Source organism: Oncorhynchus gorbuscha, linkage group LG21, assembly GCF_021184085.1.
Source record: "Oncorhynchus gorbuscha isolate QuinsamMale2020 ecotype Even-year linkage group LG21, OgorEven_v1.0, whole genome shotgun sequence".
Taxonomy (NCBI): domain Eukaryota; kingdom Metazoa; phylum Chordata; class Actinopteri; order Salmoniformes; family Salmonidae; genus Oncorhynchus; species Oncorhynchus gorbuscha.
In genome coordinates, this window is record NC_060193.1 from 31,103,276 (window position 1) to 31,123,795 (window position 20,520).

General features: G+C 42.2%; 1 protein-coding gene across 1 annotated transcript in view; it reads right to left on the reverse strand.

Moving 5' to 3' along the window:
* LOC124008080 (TBC1 domain family member 14-like) overlaps positions 1 to 20,520 on the reverse strand; it is a 63,942-nt gene that overhangs the window by 42,612 nt on the left and 810 nt on the right. The window contains exon 3 of the mRNA XM_046319007.1: positions 14,784 to 15,577. Within this exon, the coding sequence (XP_046174963.1) occupies positions 14,784 to 14,851 (68 nt within the window). The 5' untranslated portion in view covers positions 14,852 to 15,577. The remainder of the gene's footprint in view (positions 1 to 14,783; positions 15,578 to 20,520) is intronic.

Sequence of the window (20,520 nt, forward strand, 5' to 3'; positions counted from 1 at the left end):
CATAGAACAGATCGTATGCCGATATATAAAATACTCCAGGCCACAACTGGAGGTATAGGGGGCAGCATTTCCACTTTTGGATAAATAGCGTGCCCAATTTCAACTTTGTGCTACTCATGCCAAGAATATAAAAGATATGCATATTAGGATAGAAAACACTGAAGTTTCTAAAACTGTTTGAATCATGTCTGTGAGTGTAACAGAACTTATGTAGCAGGCAAAACCCCGAGGACTAACCGTTCAGATTTTTTTTTTCAGGTCTGTCTGTTCACTGGATTTCTCATTGGCAAACAATATTTCTTCGGAACTTATTTTCAGTTCCTACCGCTTCCACTGGATGTCATAAGTCTTTGGAATTTGTTTGAGGTTATTAATTTTTGCAATGAAGAAATAGGGTCATCCTGGAAAAGGGTAACGCTGTTGAGAGTTGGCCAAGACTCTCGTCCTCTATTGAAAACAGAAAGACCTGTCTTCAATTTGATCGTTTAAAAATACCTAAAGTTGTATTACAAAAGTAGTTTGAAATATTTTGGCAAAGTTTATAGGCAACATTTGAAATATTTTGTGGTGACGTTGCGCATTTTAAAAGCTGTTTGTTTCTGGATCAAACAAAAAGGACCAATTGTGATGTTTATGGGACATATTGGAGTGCCAACAAAAGAAGCTCATCAAATGTAAGGCATGTTTTATATTTTATTTCTGCGTTTCGTGTAGCGCCTGCAGGGTTGAAATATTCTACCCTCTTTGTTTACTGTTGTGCTATCATAAGATAATAGCTTCTTATGCTTTTGCCGAAAAGCTTTTTAAAATCTGACATGTTGGCTGGATTCACAACGAGTATAGCTTTAATTTAGTATCTTACATGTGTGATTTTATGAAAGTTAGATATTTATATCAATTTATTTGAATTTGCCGCGCTGCATTTTCCCTGGTTTTTGGCCAAGTGGGACGCACGCGTCCGCTATACCTTAAGAAGTTGAGCGAGGTTTGGCTTGTGCCTGCTGTAGACAGCCAATGTTAGCTAACTATCAAGCTGTGCTACTGTTGCTAGCTAGAATTTGTAGAAAGCCCTTGTTGATACCAAATGATGGTGAATAAAACGAAGATGCCCCGGTTTGCAAAAAAAAAAGAACAAAAAAAAGTTCCGGTCTGCTTATATGGTGTGGCTCTCCCATAGGCACCAATGTATTAGCAGCTGGGTCTAGTCTGCTTCGTTCATTGACTGTAATGTAACCCCCAAAAAATTAGGGAGAGCGATGTCTCGCTTCCTCTTCCGTCTGACACTCGCCAGATGGCCACAACTAGATAACTAGCAACATTATAATTAGATCACAATAGATTTCTTTTTGAATGAAGCAGCTGCCTCTTTAGCTCCAAAGAGTCAGTGGAGTAGTTAGCCTGATAATTTCTTTATTTCACCTTTATTTAACCAGGTAGGCCAGTTGAGAACAAGTTCTCATATACAACTGCGACTTGGCCAAGATAAAACAAAGGAGTGCGACACAAACGACACATGGAATAAACATACATACTGTCATTAACACAATAGAAAAAAGTATATGTACAATGTGTGCAAATAAGGTGAGATAAGGCAATTATTAGACCTAGGATAGGATAAAGTAATCCTTCTCACCCCCTCCCCCCCTTAAAGATTTAGATGCACTATTGTAAAGTGGCTGTTCCACTGGACGTCATAAGGTGAATGCACCAATTTGTAAGTCGCTCTGGATAAGAGCGTCTGCTAAATGATTTAAATGTAAATATAATTAGTCCATAGTGGCGAAATAATTACAATTTATTAATTTAAACACTAGAGTGATAGATGTGCAGAAGATGAATGTGCAAGTAGAGATACTGGGGTGCAAAGGAGCAAAATAAATGACGGTATGGGGAAGAGGTAGTTGGATGGGCTGTTTACAGATGGGCTATGTACAGGCTCAATAATCTGTAAGCTGCTCTGACAGCTGATGCTTAAAGTTAGTGAAGGAGATATAAGTCTCCAACTTCAGTGATTTTCACAATTCGTTCCAGTCATTGGCAGCAGAGAACTGGAAGGAAAGGCGGCCAAAGGAGGAATTGGCTGGGGGGCGCCCAGTGAGATATACCTGCTGGAGAGCGTGCTACAAGTGGGTGCTGCTATGGTGACCAGTGAGCTGAGATAAGGTGGGGCTTTACTTAGCAGAGACTTGTAGATAACCTGTAGCCAGTGGGTTTGGCGACGAGTGTGAAGCGAGGGCCAACCAACGAGAGAGCACAGGTCGCAGTGGTGGGTAGTGTATGAGGCTTTGGCGACAAATCTGATGGCACTGTGATAGACTGATAGCTTTACGTCCTAAATAAAAAGTGTTTGGGGCAAATCCAACACAACACGTCCCGGAGTACCACTCTTCACATGTTCAAGCATTGTGGTGGCTGCATGTTATGTTATGGGTATGCTTGTCATCGGCAAGGACTAGGGAATTTTTGGTGATAAGAATTGACTGAATACAGCTACATGCACAGGAAAAAAATCCTAGAGGAAATCCTGGTTCAGTCTGCTTTCCAAATGACAAATTCACCTTTCAGCAGGACAACGACCTAAAACACAAGGCCAAATCTATACTGGAGTATCTTCCCAAGATGACGTTGAATGTACCAGAGTGGCCTAGTTACACTTTTGACTGAAATTGGCTTGCTCTATCTAAATCTATGGCAAGACATGAAAATGGTTGTCTAGCAATGATAAACAATCAACATGACAGAGCATGAAGAATTACAAAAAACAATAAAATGGGCAGACATTGTACAATTCAGGTCTGCCTTTGCAGACCTTTATCTCTTGGAGATAAAATATTGACTCCGTGTGTATACTTAATGTAAATGAGATTTCTGTATTTAATACATTCGCAAACATTTCGAAAAACATTTTCACTTTATCATTATGGGATATTGTGTGTGCTATTTAAAAAATAAAAAATAATAAAAAAACAGGTCCATTTTGGGATATAGTTTTTTAAATGAATGTTGCGTTTTTGGCGGCAGGTGCAATTTATTTAGAAGCCCTGCACACGGATAGCGAAAGTATTCCCATTTCAAACCATTTAATTTGTCTGAAAATACAAACTCCGCCTACCAGGACGGACCTGGAGATCTGTGGCTCAATTGAGTGCGCCTGCTGCGCTGGTCAATCGGATTATGCCAGTCACCGTGCCTATAGCTTCCACAATCCCGGCCACAGCAAAAGTTTGATACTAGCCTACGTGATATTTAATAACTTCTATAAAACCATGACCAGAGAGAAACTGTCAAAGAATACGGCAAAGAGCTGTTTTCATGAGTGAGTTCAAGTCTTATTTCAGCACGGTTTAACACTGTTTTTATTCAACTATTTAAAAAAAACATGGAAGGGCTTCTCTCTACTTCCACTCGCGCTGCAGCTGCAATGAACGAGTAGCAAAGTGTATCGACAGCCCTACGTTTATATTATTATTAACAGCTCATCAGGTCCATTTGAATATTTCTAATACCTCTGGTCATAGGAACAACATGAATTTGTGCACGAGGCGGATGAGGTGCGACTCAAGTTTCGCAATCAGGTGGAAGACTGTCCCCTCTCTCTGGTCAGTCTCACTGGATGAAAAAGTGAGACTAAGTCCCTACGCTGAGACTAATGCCGTGTTCAAAACAACTGGGAACTCGGATATCTCAAATTTCTGACTTCAGTGCATTCAAGACAACTAGGAACTCTGGGGGGGAAAAAATGTGGTCCGACGGGGAACATTTTTTATGTTGACCGGTCATCCAACTCAGAATTCAACGTTGGAAACTGTATCATCTTTCTAGAGCTCCGAGCTGAAGATCACTGATGTCATGATTTGACCACACTTGTCTTGAAACCACCATGACCATCAGATGCAGGTACTATTCGTCCAGTAAAAACTGTGCCTCACAAGTGCTACACCAGCTGATCTATTTTGTTATCAAATTTTGAGTTTGGAAAAATGATATGGTCTAAGATTGGCTCTATAGCCAATATGCTTACTGCACAAACCTAATTCCAACCGAACTGTTTTTATTAGGGCAATGTTACATTTTTTAGAGCTCATGTTTAAAAAGAAAAATCTAAACAGTAGGTCTCAGCTTGATTCTTGACTGCAAAAGTGATTTTGATTTGGAAAAAGGTTGGTGACCACTGGTCTAGATACTGTTAGTTATGTAACTATCATTTGATAATGCTAGCAAGCCAATCTAATCCAATCTGGAGCTAAAGTTAGTCTACATCTGTAGAGCATAGAATAAGGCGTTTCCACAGCCACAAAGTCTGACTATATCTTGTACATTCATGAAAATAAAAATGTGCTTTTTAGTCTTAATTTAAGGTTAGGGTTAGGTAAAGTTACCAGTTCGGTTTAAAATCACATTTTAGGAAGATACATTGCAGAAATAGGCAGGTTGATGCCTTGGTAACTAGTGACAACCTAAAATTAGATTCAGAGTTACTGTCCTGATGACACAAATGGCTTCATCAACAGTAATGTGTGTGATGAGAAGTTGCATTAAAAAACACCCAGTTTGATAAACTAGTAGGTTAATTACCAAACCAAGCACATACAAGTAGTAGAGTCAATGTGGTTGTGCAGAGCATTATCAAAAAAGCTTTGCCCTTTCTTTATAACAAAATGCAATTTACCACTTGGCTGTCTATTATATCACCCTTTCACGGGCCATTCCAGTCAACACCACCTCATAAGATGAGGAAGTATATTGTTTGAGGGTTGCCTGCTGCAGTTGTTCAAGAGATGTCCACTTTGCAGCCGAACATGCACCATAGAGAAGCCCAGCAAGACAGCATTCATCACGCAGACATACCCTCGCTGTGAGCATTCCTATGAATGGAAGAGGAAGGACACTTTAAAATCAGGTTGGTGACATTGGACATGGTCAAAAAGGTCAGAACATTTGAGTTCAATCATGTTGTAAGCAACAACAAAAAAGTGTTACATTGAAATGGTTTGGGATGAGTCAGGCCGCAGAGTGAAGGAAAAGCAGCCAACAAAGTGATCAGCAAATGTGGGAACTCGTTCAAGACTGTTGGAAAAGCATTCGAGGTGAAGCTGGTTGAGAGAATACTAAGAGTGTGCAAAGCTGTCATCAAGGCAAAGGGTGGCTATTTGAAGAATCTGACATATAAAATATATTTTGATTTGTTTAACACTTTTTTTGGTTACTACATGATTCCATGTGTTATTTCATAGTTTTGATGTCTTCACTATTATTCTACAATGTAGAAAATAGTCAGAATAAAGAAAAACCCTTGAATGAGTCAGGGTTCTAAAACTTTTGACCGGTAGTGTGTTTAAAAAGATTGAATCCCATCGAGTCCGTGGAACCTGGGACTCACCAGGCAGAGCGAGGAACGGAGGGTGGTGGCAGGGAAAATTCAGCCATCTTAGGTCACCAAATGTTAAGTTTGAAGGACAGAAGTGACCACAGGTGTCAGAGATAACTGGGAAAGTCTGTGTGACAGCGTGGAGAGACAGCTGACCAGAGGGAATAGACCCCCATGGGGGCTGTCATGGGCTAGCTACCCATGTTGGCAGTCTACGACACTGCTTCAGTATGTTGGAGACACCCGCTAAGTGCTACTGAGAGTCAACAAAGGAACATACCCCTAGAGCCTGCGAGAGCTGGGGCGCAAGATGGCTCAACGACTGAACACACGGTTATGGACCCAAGAACGGAAACGACTACGAGTAGGAACACAGCACATGAGACAACCATAACAGCAGCAGGACACACACTTCAGGTGTGCAGCTGTGGTTGGGAGAGAGTAACATCGGCAAGGGGGTTAAGGATCCATCAAGGGAGGAAAAGGTGCTTGGGAGAGCAGAGACAGGGACCTCGCATTGACCAGTACTTCTTACGAAGCAGCCAGTCGAATCAGTTGAATGAAGCACAGCGACTGTACGCAAACCAAAGTTAGCAGAGCATCAGCACCCCTGTAACTGAGGAGGATAACACAAGCACAGAAATGCCGGTGGATGAACTCACCCAACCACAGAGACCTCTAAAAGAGGAAAAGATCAAAGGGCACAGACCGAGTGTGAAGTGGCCCAAAGCTGTTGAAAAGAGAGAGTGGGAAACAAATCAACAACAAACCTGACAAAAATCTTGGAACAACCGGTAGGAACAGCAGAGAAAAAGCTTGAAAGGATGGGAGACATTATCTACCACTACGGAGAAGAGCGCTTGGGGACCTTCAATGCTGCAAAAAAAAACAAGTGGTACCCTTCCCCAGATCAATCCTGTCTCGGAGCGCCAAGGACAATTCCTTCGACCTCATGGCTTGGTTTTTGCTCTGACAACTGTGAGACCTAATATAGACAGATGTGTGCCTTACAAAATCATGTCCAATCAATTGAATTTACCACAGGTGGACTCCAATCAAGCTGTAAAAACATCAAGGATGATTAATGGAAACAGCATGCACCAGAGCTCAATTTCGAGTCTCATAGCAATGGGTCTGAATACTTAAGTAAATAAGGTTTTTATTTAACAAGGTTACATTTGTAATACATTTGCAAAAATGTTGAAAAAGGCTTTGTCACGTGGGTATTGTGTGTAGATTGAGGAAAAAAATATTTAATCCATTTTAGAATAAGGCTGTGATGTAACAAAATGTGGAAAAAGTGAAGGTGTCTGAATACTTACTTTTAGAATTCATGAGATAGATGTCCTACCCTACCCCTTTCAGATAAATTAAATGCAGTATTAGACTTATACTTAGCCAATTAATGATTGGTTAGGCATAATAAGCGTCTAACTTACAGCCGCGGTCTCTTGCGCAATACGCACACACCTGTGCTCCGGTGGCCTCCTTAAAAACGCTCCTTAGCTCTTGGAGTCCCATGTAAGACAAGCTATACTACAAAAGCTTGCTGGACGTTATTTTGTTTTAGCATTTCTTATACCGATACACTATTCAAAGAGGGACGCAAGCGCTTGTTTGCTGATAACTCACAGGTAGTTTGAAAGAGGAGCAAACGTGTGATTGTGGTAGGCTAATGAAGTTATTTATGCAGACCCAAAAGCATTGAATCTTCGTGAAGAGAAGTGAAAGCCTTCAGCATCTAATTCTAGTCCTATCTATAATCATTCAAGGATGTCATTAGAATGATGAAGCTAAGGACAACGAAACTTAAATGAGTTAACTGTTGAAAGCGAGGAAGGAATGAAGCAACAACAGAGAGAAAGGAGGCAGGCTAAAAAAACATTAGTGGATGCGTCAGCCTACTAATGATACAATAGGCCTTGTTATATTTCAAAATGAATATCAAATTCGCTAGGCTATACTCGGAACTTTGTAGGCCGCAGGGCTGGGCAATATGGCCAAAAAAATCATATCACAGTATAAAAAGTTTTTTTGAGATGGTATGATGTTATTTGACAGTATTTTATGTTTTTGAATCATAAAAGTACTAAATTAGCTTCAAATCGACATTTTATTGGTCACATACACAGTTAGCAGATGTTAATGCGAGTGTAGTGAAATGCTTGTAAGAAATAATACATTTAAAAATACACGGCATACTTTCCTAAGGACTCAAAGCGAGGCAACCATTTATTTATACTATACTATATCTCGACACATTGATGAAAATAGTAATGGCCTCTAAACCTCCAAGCTGCATACTGGACCCTATTCCAACTAAACTACTGAAAGAGCTGCTTCCTGTGCTTGGCCCTCCTATGTTGAACGTATCCTCCGGATGTGTACCAAACTCACGAAAAAAGTGGCAGCAATAAAGCCTCTTGATAAAGCCAAACCTTGACAGAGTTTTTTTTTTTTTTAAATACATGTGTATCAAATCTCCCATTCCTCTCAAATAAATTGAAAAAGCAACTCACTGCCTTCCTGAAGTCAAACAACGTATACAAAATGTTTCAGTCTGGTTTTAGACCCCATCATAGCACTGGGACCTCACTCCTGACGGTGGTAAATTACCTTTTAAATTGTGTCAGATCAAGGCACTGCATCTGTCCTTCGTGCTCCTAGACCTTAGTGCTGCTTTGATACCATCGATCACCGCATTCTTTTGGAGAGATTGGAAACCCAAATTGGTGTACACGGACAAGTTCTGGCCTGGTTTAGATCTTATCTCTAAGAAAAATATCAGTTTGTCTCGGTGGATGGTTTGTCCTCTGACAAATCAACTGTAAGTTCCGGTGTTCCTCAATGTTCCGTTTTCGGACCTCTATTGTTTTCACTATATATTAAATCAAAATATAATGTTAACGTTCACTGCTACGCGGACGATACACAGCTGTACATTTCAATGAAACATGGTGAAGCCACAAAATTGCCCTCCCTGGAAAACATAAGGAAGTGGATGGTGGCAAATGTTTTAATTTCAAACTTCAATCTTCTCCAGTTTCAACTGTTCTGCCTGCGGCTATGGAACCCTGACCTGTTCACCGGACGTGCTACCTTGTCCCGTCCCGTACCTGCTGTTCTCGACTCTCTACCGCACCTGCTGTTTCGAACTCTGAATGATCCGGAATGAAAAGCCAACTGGCATTTACTCCTGAGGTGCTGACCTGTTGCCCCCTCTACAACCACTGTGATTATGAGTATTTGACACTGCTGGTCATCTGTGAACGTTTGAACATCTTGGCCATGTACTGTTATAATTTCCACCCGGTACAACCAGAAGAGGACTGGCCACCCCTCATAGCCTGGTTTCTCTCTAGGGTTCAGGCTTTCTAGGGAGTTTTTCCTAATCACCGTGCTTTTACATCTGCATTGCTTGCAGTTTGGGGTTTTAGGCTGGGTTTCTGTATAGCACGTTGACATAGGCTGATGTAAAAAGGGCTTTATAAATACATTTGATGGATCTCTGTCGGCGCCAGGTGTGTATGAGTAGTGAGTGACCCTAGGGTGGCAACACAAACATTAAGTAATTTTAATGGGTCTTTCTCCATTCTGATTGTTAAATACTTTTTGGTTGAATTGGTACATTTCTCATTTGCGATCATTTCCAGACTGCCACGTAGAGCGGCACGTTATGGGCAAACAATCTAGGCCTTATTTTTCACCAAATGTTACAATTGTGATTTGACTTGCGATTTTTGGGTGAACTGTTGGAATCATGGAAATATAATGATTATTCAAATTCTTTAGTTAGAATATAATAGCGGCCATTTTGAATAGTGTTGTTTGACATGACAACAAATGAAAATGCCAGGGAGGAGTTATTGTGACAGGGTAGGAACCAAAGTGTTGGTCAGTGTTTCCTAGGGGGCTCTATAATCTTTGGCTACATGTAATTTTCTCTTAGCTATTTCACATAGCTAACATTTTTGCTTAGCGCATTCCTCTTTGATTTAGAAGATACTGTTGCACAAACATGCTGATTTAGGTCTACACCACCACTGGTATTATCACACTATATAACTAATAACGTTTGCTCTGACTCAGTACATCAATTAGCTAGTTAGCTAACTAGCGATTAGCATTAAAAGGAGAGCAAGATTTAGGCCAAACTTGCTGAGAAAAGACAAGAAACACAAACTAATAGTGTAATTATAGACAACTAGTGGATTTATACTAAGAAGCCAAGTGAATACAACGTTGTTGCATGTGCTGCATTGACCATGCAGACTGAATGCAAGTGTCTCTTGGTCAAGGAACAACAAATGCGCTCCTTGACTGATTGACATGGGATGGGGCTAGGCATGTGTGGAAAGGGGCATGGAGAGAGAGCGGGAGAGAAAGCAGACTGAAGTAGCGAAGTAAACTATAAAAATGGAGGTATTACATTTAAATACCGGTTTAGAAGGTAAAGTAAAAATCCAAACCAGTCCGCGCATAAATACCGGTATATCGTAAAATACGGTATATCGCCCGGTTTATGGGTTTGAACGATGTATTGTATGGACTGGAATTATGCACAATACAGTAATACGGTCCACACTCAAAAGGATTAGCCTACTGAAGCTAGTTGAATTCATTTACCCAAGAGAGCATATAGCGAGCTACATCAACAGGCTTTTCTGTTTTACCTACTGTAATGTGCTGTAGCCGATATCATACACTACATGGCCAATAGTATGTGGACAACCATTCAAGGTAGTGAATTTAGCTTTTTCAGCTACACCAGTTGCTGAAAGGTCTATAAAATCAAGCACACAGCCATGCAATACTGAAGAACTCAGTGATTTTCAACATGGTACTGTCATAGGATGCAACCGTCAAATATCTGCCCTGCTAGAGATGGTTTGTCGAGATCGGTGTGGAAGAACTTGACTGGCCTGCACAGAGCCCTGACCTCAACCCCATCAAACACTTTTGGGATGAATTGGAACACCGACTGCGAGCCAGGCCTAAACGCCCAACATCAGTGCCGGACCGCACTAATGCTCGAGGCTGAATGGAAGTCCCAACAGCAATGTTCTAACATCTAGTGGAAAGCCTTCCCAGAAGAGTGCAGGCTGTTATAACAGCAAAGGGGAGGTGGCCTACTCCATATTAATGACCATGATTTTGGAATGAGATGTTTGATGAGCAGTTGTCCACATACTTTTGTAGTGTATATGTACTGGATAGCGGCACAATCATTTGGGCTTGGAATCATTCAAATGTCTTTCATAAAGGGCTCATGAAACGTATTAAATGGATGGCTCATCAGGCTCATTTAGTATCCAGACATAGGCCTATTTCTATGCTTTATAATGTTTTGAATGACACTTCCAAATTTGCAGAGAAATACCGTGTTACCCGGCAGAAAAGTGATTTAATCTCGGGATGGAACATTTGTAAGACACCGGCAAAATATTCAACCCTAATCGAAACAGGAATAGTGTATTTCACTATAGGCTGTTAAAGACCTGTAAATGTGGCTCATTTGGCCAATAACCCTTGTTAATTGATGGTGCTGGCTGCGTGGGCGGACACCCTAATGGGTTACGCACCCAAATGCATATGGATGACCAGTACATTCCTCAAATATCCAATTAAAATCTCAGAAACCCTGGTGTGTATATGCACTTTTTGTGTGTCTCTGTGTCAAAAGATGGTATCACAGGATGAGGTGTGAGAAGGTTTGGGTTTTACTACAGAGGAAACTACACTGCTCAAAAAAATAAAGGGAACACTTAAACAATACAATAACTCCCAAGTCAATCATACTTCTGTGAAATCAAACTGTCCACTTAGGAAGCAACACTGATTGACAATAAATGTCACATGCTGTTGTGCAAATGAAATAGACAACAGGTGGAAATTATAGGCATTTACCAAGACACCCCCAATAAAGGAGTGGTTCTGCAGGTGGTGACCACAGACCTCTTCTCAGTTCCTATGCTTCCTGGCTGATGTTTTGGTCACTTTTGAATGCTGGCGGTGCTTTCACTCTAGTGGTAGCATGAGACGGAGTCTACAACCCACACAAATGGCTCAGGTAGTGCAGCTCATCTAGGATGGCACGTCAATGCGAGCTGTGGCAAGAAGGTTTGCTGTGTCTGTCAGCGTAGTGTCCAGAGCATGGAGGCGCTACCAGGAAACAGGCCAGTACATCAGGAGACGTGGAGTAGGCCGCAGGAGGGCAACAACCCAGCAGCAGGACCGCAACAACCCAGCAGCAGGACCGCTACCTCTGCCTTTGTGCAAGGAGGAGCAGGAGGAGCACTGCCAGAGCCCTGCAAAATGACCTCCAGCAGGCCACAAATGTGCATGTGTCTGCTCAAACGGTCAGAAACAGACTCCATGAGGGTGGTATGAGGTCCCGACGTCCACAGGTGGGGGTTGTGCTTACAGCCCAACACAGTGCAGGACGTTTGGTATTTGCAAGAGAACACCAAGATTGGCAAATTCGCCACTGGCGCCCTGTGCTCTTCACAGATGAAAGCAGGTTCACACTGAGCACATGTGACAGAGTCTGGAGACACCGTGGAAAACGTTCTGCTGCCTGCAACATCCTCCAGCATGACCGGTTTGGAGGTGGGTCAGTCATGTGGGGGGTGGCATTTTTGGGGGGGGCCGCACAGCCCTCCATGTGCTCGCCAGAGGTAGCCTGACTGCCATTAGGTACCGAGATGAGATCCTCAGACCATTTGTGAGACCATATGCTGGTGCGGTTGGCCCTGGGTTCCTCCTAATGCAAGACCTCATGTGGCTGGAGTGTGTCAGCAGTTCCTGCAAGAGGAAGGCATTGATGCTATGGACTGGCCCGTCCGTTCCCCAGACCTGAATCCAATTGAGCACATCTGGGACATCATGTCTCGCTCCATCCACCACAGACTGTCCAGGAGTTGGCGGATGCTTTAGTCCAGATCTGGGAGGAGATCCCTCAGGAGACCATCCGCCACCTCATCAGGAGCGTGCCCAGGCGTTGTAGGGAGGTCATACAGGCACGTGGAGGCCACACACACTACTGAGCCTCATTTAGACTTGTTTTAAGGACATTACATCAAAGTTGGAGAAGCCTGTAGTGTGGTTTTCTACTTTAATTTTGAGTGTGACTCCAAATCCAGACCTCCATGGGTTGATAAATCTGATTTCCATTGATCATTGTTGTGTGATTTTGCTGTTAGCACATTCAACTATGTAAAGAAAAAAGGAGTTAATAAGACATTTTCATTCATTCAGATCTAGGATTGTTATTTTAGTGTTCCCTTTATTTTTTAGAGCAGTGTATAATTTCCCATCTAAGCTCCCGAAATACACGAAGCCAAAACATACACACTCAGACCGTCCAACCCTGTCCAACATTTTAGAGTACCAGACGCACGAGGCAAATTGGAGCTTCAACTTGTGTGCATAGCACGTGCCGAAGTGGGGTCCCCCCGCACTGTTTGTGTCTGTTCACAATTATAGAATTGTACCAAATCAAGTCTATAAAAAGGTTGGAATACTTTATTAACAGCGTTCCATTCAGGAATGGCACTTTGAGGCACGTGTAGTCTGCTTTTTTTGGGGGTTCGGGGTTACTGCTGCTCTGTCTGTTTCTCGCAGTCTCCTCACTCATCATCTGACGTAGCTTTACTGACTAGCTGCAATAACAATGGTTTGCAAAATTGCCTGCTAATATTCTTATTGCATAGGACCTATTATAGGCTTACTTTTCTTCATGAGCACATGTGCTTAGACAACCATTATGAATCACACCTGGTTCAGTTCAATCCTCTGAAAAGGTATTTACAAAACAAATAAAATAGTCATACTGATAAGTCCAGAACATATCAAATAAATGTTTTGTGGAATTAGCACAGAGATAATTGGAGATAATTATCTATAACGTTTTTCTTACCAAATGCCCCCCCAAGTCTCTATGGTAAAGGAACGCTTGTCACCTCTCAAACAGGGCAAATCACTTGGGCCAGCTCACAAGTATTGGTTTATTGACACGGTTCCTAATCAACACTAACACAAAGACAAATAAAGCTTAAGCAGGCTACCACAAAGGGAATCTGAACGCTGTTCACTAGAAGAGTCCGGTGTTTCAGTCTATGTGAAAGGTGCCTATTGTATTTCTTTGCAGTGCATACATCATTTCAGATTTTCAAAATTGATCATCTGAAATCTAGTGCAAAGACATTTTAGAAGCAGTGCCGACTCAGTTTAATGCCAAGATGTTTATATTTATTTTTGATTGATTGAGATATATATATATCTATAAATGCTTTGTGTAACGTGGATCATAATTACTGTTACAGTCTATCAAGTTGCGTGATCCTCGTATGTTACGTGGAAAATACAACTAATGGGACGCAGAATTAAAATGTATACACTAGAACAAATGCGACCAGTTATTTTTCGTATTTGCATTTAATTGCATTTAATTTCTTTCAAAAGCAAACGCGAGTGAACTGCTGGCACTTTAGAGCCCACTGAATGTTCATCTTATGTTGGCTAACGTTATCTTGAAACAATTGGCATTTAACTTTCCACAACACTTGGGAGTGGAAAATGGATTTGTCCATGTGTTTACGTACAGCAGACAGTCGGGGAAACTCAGCATCACAACAAACCGGAGAGGCAGACACCGGGTATCTATGTCGAATAATGGTGTATTAATCGCCATGTCCATTGACACAAACTTCGTACATGTCTGTGTGTTGCTGCAACTCGAGAGTCGGGATGTTAGATTTACTCAGTGGATTTATTTTTTATTAAAATGTTGTAAAAATATACACATTCAAAATAAAAATCAGGCCCTATTTATTTCTGCATACTTTTAAGTCGAATCTAGTACCTGGAAAGAGAATTGCGTAGTTGGTACGCAAAATGCGTGCATGTTGGCAGGTCTGCACACTTTGTTCATCCAAGCCCTGGTGAGTGTTTGTGGACAGATAGACTGCACACACGAGCAACTACACCCACTCAAACATAACTGGTGACTGTTTGATTACCGAGATTGTGCAAGGGTACCAATAAGGATACTGGGGATATAGGCTAGCCAGGTAGCTACATGTGAAACACCCCTGGCCTAGACTATACTGTACACAGGGCAGGCAAGTTGACGGAACCCGACTCTGCGTGTGTCGAGAGGTGTGAGTGAGCTTTTTGAAGTTAGGACAGCAAGTTTGAGCAATGTTTTTCAATAATGTGGTATAGCTGTACAGAAAATATGGGGCATGTGTTTACTGTAAGCACTGAATCTTACGTACATCTGCCATGTGTAACTCAAATTTCTTATAAAAACAGTGCACTATGTCAATGGGGGATTTGCATTGAAAATTGGTTTACACACACTGTCAAGATCACATAGTGATAACCTTCACTGTGTAGACAGATTTAATCTTACCGGTTGAAGAAGCTAGCCAGTGGCCCCAGCATCTTGGGCTTGCCCTCATCCTCTGCCCCCGGACCCATGTGTCTCCGCCGCGGACTCCGCAGACCCCGCCGATATCACCGCCTGGCGATAACGACAGCGCCACGTCTGAGAAGTGGGCGCTCCCGCCATTGTCAGTCTCCATGGTGACGATGGCGCTGGAGTCGGAGGTGACCATGAAGTCCAGGATGTCCTCGTTCGACGCCGACAGCGTGGCAGAGAGCTCCGTGCTCAGACTCGACACGCTGCACACCGAGATGTCGTCGCTGCGGTTCAGGGCTCTGCCTCCCACGCCACTCATCCCCATCGCAACGACTCCCACACCAGCGCTGGACCTGGGGGCGGGGCTGAAGAGGCGCACCAAGTCATAGTTGCTGCGGGGGAAGGTGGAGGACTTGCAGAGGCCAGCGCTGTCTCCAGACTGGTCCAGAGAGAGAGTAGCGGGGCCCTGGTCGTGGTGGTTCGACCCCAGGGTAAAGCCACTCTCTCCTGGGTGTGGGTGGGCGTGGATGTGCTCAGGGTGGTTGATCTCCAGGGTGGGGATGCCAGAGTCCTGGGAGGCCAGGCTGTTGCAGTCCTGGTCATCATGGCCCCACTGGGGGCTGCCGTAGTGCTCGGCAGAGGCCTTATAACTGGGCAGGGAGTGCTGGGTGAGGGGGGGGGCTTGTTGTGCTCATGGTGGTTGTGGAGGTCTGGGCTTAGTTGTGCTGTGGAAATGGGGTCTATGCTGACCATGCCATTCTTCATTATGGTTCCTCCAGCAGCATCTGGAACGAACAAGGAATTAATTGAAACATAGCTGTTATAGGGACGAGAGTCTCCTACTAGTGATAATGTCATATAGTAGAGTGATGGTTGTCTGGGTGGCCTCTAAATGGCCAGGTACAAATGTTTTCGCAAAAATACATTTAAAAATTTTCATATTGTCCTTCGGCGTGACGTTTTTCAAACAACATTAGCATACAGTTTAATTCATTGGACCAACAACTTTGATTTGACAGGTCAGCAGAGCAAGAAAGTCATGCTCCGTAACCTAACTACTGAGGAAAAGTAGGTCTAGGACAGAGATTAGGTTCTCTGCTGACAAATCACTGACTCAGAACCCACCTCCCCATTGGCCAGGCCATCAAATAGCAGTCACAATGGAGCAGAAACATACAGGGAAGTGAAAGAGGATCCGGACAGTAACCAGGCTGAAACTGAAGCCCAAAAGCAGCCTGAAATCTGAACGGACCTCCTGTACTGTGTTCCTGCCTGGACTGCAATAAATAAGTGAAGACTACACATCGGAGTCCAGGCTACAAGGAGTCTTACTGTTGAGGTCCAGGAGAGAGGTGTCACACTCCCCCCATTTCATAATTCAGGGGAATCGGAATTAGAAGATGAGGGAAATTACATTAATTGGGAGAAATTGCTTTGAAAGTGCTTTAAAAAAAATGTATTGGATTAACAAGCTTCTAAAAACCTATTTTCTACTGCAGTAAAACTAAAAGTACAGTGTAAAGCGGCAGAGTACCGTCAGTGTCATTGTGTGGATCTGAAGGAAACTGTGACGAAAGATCTCAGTTCCCACAAGTTTAACGTCTCCTGAGCAGAACTGGAAGAGACACTATGCTGCCGCCGGGTGTGTGTGTGCGTGGAGGGGGGAAATAGATATACTGCCCCTGGCACAATACTTGTCACCAAGTGCTACAAGAAAAAGGGTAAAACATAGTATGAGAAAATAAAGATTATCTGGCTAAAACAATAGGCTACTAGCTGTACATATGATTGAGAACTAAATAAAATTCCTTAATAATAGCTTTTTACCACTGACTAAACTGACCTAAAGCCCCGGTCAGCTTTAACCTGATCAAGAGTTTGTCATGTGAGTCTCAGTTGGACTTGGCCCCAAGACAGGCTGGAAACAAGGAGCGGGGAGAGACAGAAGAAAGCAGAGTGAGATAGTGACAACCTGTCTGTCTGAGCTAATGAAGCACATGCTTCTTTTAATATCTAAACCTCACACCTGGCAGAAAGAAAATGAATCAATGTTGTCATGGCAAGGGATGTTATCACTTATCATGATAATGGTTAGTCTCCCAGCCTGGATTTCACACAGTCGGTAAATTATTTTTATAGGAATTAAAATAACATGTTAAGCGTAATCTGTATTTGGTAAGAAGCTGAAATGACACTGCATTTTGTCTTCATCTCACAGTAGTATTTTTGTTAAGATGTCATGCGTATGCCAATTTCTACTCCTGGCCGGTATGTGAATGATTGCCATAGTTCCTGAAAGTAGTACAAGCCTAGTCTGTTTCCTGTGTTTGGTTTGGTGTCAGGGGAAGGCATGGACACATTCCACATTGCATAGAGAAGGACACTATCAGCGACTAGGCTACACAAACAACAATGCTTAAGATAATAAAGACTAGATGCTACACTTCCTCTCGGTGATATATTAAGCACCTCTACCGGAGAGAAAGAGAGAGAACAAAATGGTGTAATAAAACGTACCAACGTAAAAGGGATTCCGTGTACGCATAAATACAGCCAACGCGACTGAACTGAAGGTGACAATGCTGGACACAGACTGAAGACTGAGTGGAGCTGAATGAGTCTAGGCCTGCTCACTTTGACAAGTGTGAATCCTGCATCACACCACTCAACACACCCTGAACACACATACCTAGTGCAAAATTGCATTGTTCTCATTATTGCTGGAGATGTAATGAATAGAGACGAGAAAGACGTGTTGCGTTACAGTGGTGTGTATTCATGGGTGCCAGTGGATATCCCCAAATATTTGACCAATAAAATAATATATACAGTACCAGTCAAAAGATTGTAAACAACTACTCATTCAAGGGGGTTTTCTTTATTTTGACTATTTTCTACGTTGTAGAATAGTAAACTATGAAATAACACATATGGAATCATGTAGTAACCAAAAGTGGGAATCAAATCAAAATATATTTTACATTTGAGATGCTTCAAAGTAGCCACCCTTTGCCTTGATGACAGCTTTACACACTTGGCATTCTCTCAACCAGCTTCACCTGGAATGCTTTTCCAACAGTCTTGAAGGAGTTCCCACATTTGCTGAGCACTTGTTGGCTGCTTTTCCTTCACTCTGCAGTCCAACTCATCCCAAACCATCTCAATTGGGTTGCATTCGGGTGATTGTGGAAGCCAGGTCATCTGACACAGCACTCCATCACTCTCCCTCTTGGTCAAATAGCCCTTACACAGTGTTTGGTCATTGTCCTGTTGAAAAACAAATGATAGTCCCACTAAGCGCAAACCAGAAGGGATGGCGTATCACTGAAGAATGCTGTGGTATTATTTAATTCTAAATAAATAATTGACAGTGTCACCACACCTTCTACTCCATGCTTCACGGTGGGAACCACACATGCGTAGATCATCTGTTGAGCTACTCTGCGTCTCACAAAGATACAGTGGTTGGAACCAAAAATCTCATTCAGACCAAAGGACAGATTTCCCCCGGTCTAATGTCCATTGCTCGTGTTTCTTTGCCCAAGCAAGTCTCTTCTTATTGGTGACCTTTAGTAGTGGTTTCTTTGCAGCAATTCGACCATGAAGGCCTGATTCACAGTCTCCTCTGAGATGAGATGTGTCTGTTACTTGAACTCTGGGAAGCATTTATTTGTGCTGCAATTTCTGAGGCTGGTAACTAATGAACTTATCCTCTGCAGCAGAGGTAACTCTGGGTCTTCTTTCCCCACGAGAGCCAGTTTCATCATAGTGCTTGATGGTTTTTGAGACTGCACTTGAAGAAACTTTCAAAGTTCTTGAAATGTTCCATAGTGACTGACCTTCATGTCTTAAAGTAAAGATGGACTGTCGTGTCTTTTTGCTTATTTGAGCTGTTCTTGCCATAACTTGGACTTGGTCCTTTGCCAAATCGGGCCATTTTCTGTATACCACCCCTACCTTCTCACAACAGAACTGATTGGCTCAAACACATTTAGATGTAAATAAATTCCACAAATTAACTTTTAACAAGGCACACCTGTTAATTGAAATGCATTCCAGGTGACTTCCTCAAAGCTGGTTAAGAGAATACCAAAAGTGTGTAAAGCTGTCTTCAAGGCAAAGTGTGGCTACTTTCTTGGGTTTCTACATGATTCCATGTGTTATTTCATAGTTCTGATGTCTTCACTATTATTCTACAATGTAGAAACTAGTACAAATAAAATAAAAAATCCTGGAATGACTAAGTGTGTCCAAACTTTTGACTGGTACTGTATATATACAATAATGTATCTTCTGTCTCTGTGTTTTTATATTTTCAGTAAATTCGCCAGTGGCTGAATCTCATTGGATAAATAATCAGAGTGAGGGAAACAGCACCCCTCTGTCGCAATAGGTGTAGCCTATGTATCATATGCTGTCTGGACTAAAATAGTATGACATGCTGCTGCCATGGCATTTGATTGATTGATGTCAGCAAGCATTTGGCCTCCCATGATAAAACAATTATAAAGAAATTGCCAATCAGCGTTGAACGGAGCTTAACTTTGGGTTGTCCTGGTTCAGCAAAACACCCCCCAAGGGTGGCTAGTTTGGATTTGGCTTCACACCAATCAAATCACATTTTAAGCAAAATGTCATTTTTGTTTCTCGTCTGCTTGTGTTGATATCCTGCAGTAGCTAGCATACTAAATCAGGCCTTTCCTAAGCCATGGATGGAGATGGGGATTTAGCTCTTGGTTTTGACTTAATTCTCTGTACAGGCCAATGATTATGACACCAGTTCTGATCTAACCATTAATGAATGTTGTGCCATTGGCCTGAGACGATTGAAGTTCAATACATAGCCTAGCCCTTTTAGGCTCACATTAACTAGCTAGCTAACTTAGCTGGTTCATTGTTGCCCATGCAATGAAGTTAGGCTACCGAGCTAAAATGCTTGCTAGCTTACGACAGCGAAGACTAAAAACGTACAGTATGACAGAGCCATAGACAGCTGGCCAACACAAAAGAGGATGGCATTAGCATTCAACTAGTCTACAAGTCGGGAAAGTAAAAAAAAATTTTTTTTAAATCACCTCTGCACGCATGCGCGCGCACACACAGAAATCAGTACCATGTACAGCGACACGATATTTAGCAACATTGATTGGGCTAAATTGTTTTCAGTATCTCTAAGTTTGTTTTCAGTGTAATAAACTAAGTGTAGACTTGATTTGATGATGTTTAAAATGTTTAAGTTGAAATGGTGCTGAAAGTGCAATACTCCTGTTGTCTTTGTGTGCTGACTTGTGATAACTCTGTGGTTCTTGTTAATAAACTGTTGAAAACATGAACTTGCTTGACCATGTTGCAGGTCATATAACTCTTTGTTACATGAAATATGTTCTTTGTGGAGTTCACCGGACAGATGTTGGTCTCCAGTTGTGATGAAACAAACATTTGTAGTTGAATTTATTCCGCCATTGTGTGACTTATTTTTGTTGTCACGGCCTTATTGGAGATCACGCTGGCATATGAACGAATGGGTTATAGAGCCAACAACCCAATTATCATAACATCCGTTGTAGTATGGATTCTTTACTGGCTTGGCTTCCTCAGTGATTTTACCCACGCACCACTGCTGTTGAGTTAGACTGTCACTAGAGGAAAACACAATTAGGTTCTTCCAACCACAATGTATTAAGTTCAATACATCACCATTGAGTGGCAATCACTATGAATTTCTAAT